The 4,033-nt window shown below is 46.0% G+C and overlaps 1 protein-coding gene across 1 annotated transcript in view; it reads left to right on the top strand.

Annotated features, from left to right (window-relative positions):
* The window catches only part of Erp27 (endoplasmic reticulum protein 27), a 20,741-nt gene extending 18,016 nt beyond the window's left edge, over positions 1-2,725 (top strand). Inside the window, exons 6-7 of the mRNA XM_031381036.1 lie at positions 1,777-1,974; positions 2,598-2,725. Coding sequence (XP_031236896.1) covers positions 1,777-1,974; positions 2,598-2,642 — 243 coding nt within the window. The 3' untranslated portion in view covers positions 2,643-2,725. The remainder of the gene's footprint in view (positions 1-1,776; positions 1,975-2,597) is intronic.
* The last annotated feature ends 1,308 nt before the right edge of the window (positions 2,726-4,033 follow it).

Below are 4,033 nucleotides of genomic sequence, written 5' to 3'. Positions count from 1 at the left end.
CCTCTCCCTGCTCCCCAGACAGTCCTCTCTCCCTGCTCCCCAGACAGTCCTCTCTCCCTGCTCCCCAGATAGTCCTCTCTCCCTGCTCCCCAGATAGTCCTCTCCCCGCTCCCCAGCTCATCTCTAGTTTCATTTTCTTCATTTCAGTTACCCACAGTCAACTATGGGCTCAAAGTAGTAAATGGACAATTCCAGACATATACAACCCATATGCTTTAAAGGCCTTTGCTGCTACATATTATTACAATGGTTTTGTTTTGTTACTAGCTATAATAGTCAATGTGTGCACATACAGCAAGAAAGAGCACTGTCTGTGACTCTAGCGAGCCACTGAGACCGGGGTTCTTAGAATAAGTCTAGAAAATAACATTTACCAAACAAGTGCTACACAAGACAATCACTAAATGCATTGTCTCGGTTTTTGTTTTTGTTTTTGTTTTGTTTTGTTTTGTTTTTATTTATTTATTATTGAGACAGGGTTTCTCTGTGTATCCCTGGCTGTCCTGGAACTCACTCTGTAGACCAGGCTGGCCTCGAACTCAGAATCCACCTGCCTCTGCCTCCCAAGTGCTGGGATTAAAGGCATGTGCCACCACTACCCGGCGCACTGTCTCGTTTTATCCCTACCCCCACCACTAGGTTTTACAAACAAGAAAAGTGAGTCTCAAAGAAACTAAGTTGCCCCAGATCACACAGCCAGGAAGACCGAATTCTCTGCCTTTAACCGTAGGCCTTTCTCTACTCTCTCTGCCCTAACCGTAGGCCTTTCTCTGCTCTCTCTGCCTTAACTGTAGGCCTTTCTCTGCTCTCTTGCTTTAGGGAAACTTCAGAGTGTCTTCAAAGCCCCAGATCTTTCTTACAAAGTTATCTTTGTTTTTAATCAGGTTGTGGAAGTGGGTGAGGATGTCCAGAGACTATCAGAGAGTGTCGGACTCTCTGAAGCTAGAGTTACAGGGTGCTGTGAACTACCTGGTACTGTGTGCTAAGAGCCAAGGTCAGGTCCCTCTGCTACAGCAGTATACATTCTTAACCTCTGAGCCATCTCTCTAAACCCCTGCCTCTCAGCCTCTGGGCCACCTAAGACCATCAGAAACCACAGATATTTACATTGTGATTCATAACCCTGAGCAAATTACAGTTATGAGGTAACAACAAAAATAATTTGGTGGTTGGAGGGGGATCACCACAATATGAGGAAATGCATTATGGAGTGGCAGGCAGCACTGGGAAGGCTGAGAGTCACTGATCTAACCCTGAACTCCAGATTCTTGTAGTTACATTTGACTAAAGGGATAACATACCAAAGCAAGAAAAATAAAGTTCAAATTCACTTAAATTCAATCAAGATAGGGTGTGTGTGTATGGAGAGAGAGGTAGGTAGGTAATAGATGGGAGAGAGAGAGCAAGAGAGACAGAGAGAGATGGTAGATAGATAGATGATAGGTAGATAGGTAGGAAGATAGATAGATAGATAGATAGATAGATAGATAGATAGATAGATAGATAGATAGATAGATTTTTATATAGCCCAGGCCAGCCTCGAACTGCTGACTTGCTGTAATTAAAGGTAACTTCTGGTCCTCCTACCTCTGTCTCCCAAGCACTAGAATAAGGAGTGTCCCCAGTACTCCATCATGTCAGGCTTTAACTTAAGTTAAAATTATGTGACACTAACGATAAATTCAGTCTGCCTAGTGACAGTAATGACAAGCGTCCCTTTGCCCCCCAACCCCGGATCTCAGCTGGAGCTTTTTTTTCACCTCTCCCCCTCTACAGATTCTCTTCGTTCTGGTGGACAGCAGCAAAAGGGAAAATGGAAAGGTGATGTCCTATTTCAAACTAAAAGAGTCTCAGCTGCCAGCTCTGGCCATTTATGAATCCGTGGAAGACAAATGGGACACACTGCCCATCACGGAGGTTACGGTGGAGAAAGTCCGAGGCTTCTGCGAGGAATTCCTGAGGGGGGTGCAGCAGGTGAGCGAGGGGCTTCACGTAAACACGGTAAACATGTAAACGCGCCTGTGTTGTTCTCTCCCCGTGCTCCGTTTCTTACGGAATCAGAGGTCTTTAGCCCTGTTGGGTGTGAGAGCTGAGGGTGGTGTGGGTGGAGAGGTCAGAGTAGAGTGACTCTGAACACATGGTTAATGAGACACCATCAGCTAGAGATGCTGATTTTTAAAGGGTTTGTATGCACAAACTCTATGTGGATTTTCTCCATTTATTATTAAAGGGCCAATGGGAAATCCCAGGTAAAGAGCTTATGTATGAGGTATGGTGGCTCACCATATACTCTAGTGGCTGAGGCAGATTAGATTGACTGCCACAGTTTGAAGCCAGCTTTTGGTACATAATAAGTTTAGTTCAACCAGAGCTTTGTAGTAAGACCTCTTCAAAAAAAACAAAAACAAAAACAAAACAACAAAAACAAAAACAACCCCTCTCCCCCCCAAAAAAAACCCCAAACAAAAAATCCAGCATCGGCAGCTGAAGAGGTCAGTGGTTCAAAGTTAGGGTAGATTTAAGGTTTCTCAAGACTCACTAATCGTGTACTTTTTGCTGGTTTTTTTTTCTTTTTTTTTTCTCTTTTTTTTTTTCAGAGTGATCACAAAGTTGAAGACGACTCCGGGAAGGAGGAGCTCTGACCACTTCCTGTAACGTGTGCTCGCTACCCTGTATCTATTCTGTGATGAATAAAAAGGAGCGGTTCAAGTCTCTGCAACACTCACAGGATCATCCTGTGTTCTAACAAGGGGTGGGAAGATCACAATCACTGGCACCTGAACATCTCATTTGCTTCTTGTTTCCAACTTCCTATTCCCTCTCCCTACCGGGGCTACACGGGCTTCAGAAACATAGGCATCTCTGTGAAGGACAAGCATTCCTAGAGAGAGGATGCTCTGGTGTGTCACTGACATTGAATTGGTACCCTGCGCATGGCTTACACAACAGTTCCTGTTCCTTTGGGGTTATGGGAGGATAGCCCTGCCCCTCCTTCATAAGCAAATATTCTTCTCGACTCCAGGCCAAGAACAAAAAAAAAGTCTTTTTGGTTTGGGGCTTTTTTTCTCCCCAGAGTTAAAGGATGTCTCCAAGTTTCTGAACGCATCAGAAACAGTGTATGTTAAAAGCTACACTCATTTAGTGATTGCAGTTCCCCGTGTAAATCAGTAACCCGTGGAGTAAATAAAACCCAGAGCCGCATCCCTGCAAGCCAAACCCTTTGGAGGGAAACACAGCTGTCCGGCTGGCTGAGTGGTACATGCCCCACCCGCCGGGGCTCTGTGTCCTGTTAGGTCGTGACCCACTGATGTGTTGTTCCCACTGTGGGTGGGATGGGTGGTGGGACCAGATCATCCTGCGTGAGTAGTGGTACAAATGTGGCAAAGGAGCCAGGGAGTCAATTAGGTAAGAGGTTGGGGAGCAGCAGAAGAGGGGCATTTGGCGCCAGGGCACGCTGGGGCTAACCACAGTTACTGCCAGTAAGGTTGGTGTGCGGTCCAGCACACAAGGGATGCAGGCGGAGTTTGACTGTGGCCCACAGGCTGTTACTGTCAACACACAGATGCTACATTGTCTTGTCGTAGCCCTCCCGCCCACTCCAGGCCCTTGGCTCTAAAGAAAAGCGCCCAAGTGCTGAAGAGCTGTAAAACCACAGATGTACAGCAGGAAGGTTCCAAGTGAGGGACAAGGAGTGAAAGGCTTGCTTGTTCCTTGCTGTGGGATAACCCCATGGCCCCTGGGCGTGGTCAGTGGCTGGAAAGGAGACTGTGAAAGTAACTCTTGCAGTGACAAAGGAATCAGGAACTGAGGGGTCACCGGGTCGCCCCAGGGCTGCTCAGACCCATGAGTACAAACTCGTCTCATCCCAGAATGTTTTCTGGACATTTTGACATTATATTCAAGAATTCTTTCTGATGCCTTGCTGAGGTTTCCCAACCTCTCAGGAGGCTGTGCTTGCTTCTCAAACTTTTTTTTTCTAAACCTTTTAATTTAATTTAATTTAATTTTTTTTTTTTTGAGACAGGGTCTCCCC

Source organism: Mastomys coucha, unplaced genomic scaffold (genome assembly GCF_008632895.1).
Source record: "Mastomys coucha isolate ucsf_1 unplaced genomic scaffold, UCSF_Mcou_1 pScaffold20, whole genome shotgun sequence".
In the NCBI taxonomy this organism is placed as follows: domain Eukaryota; kingdom Metazoa; phylum Chordata; class Mammalia; order Rodentia; family Muridae; genus Mastomys; species Mastomys coucha.
This window is presented reverse-complemented; position numbering and strand designations above follow the sequence as displayed.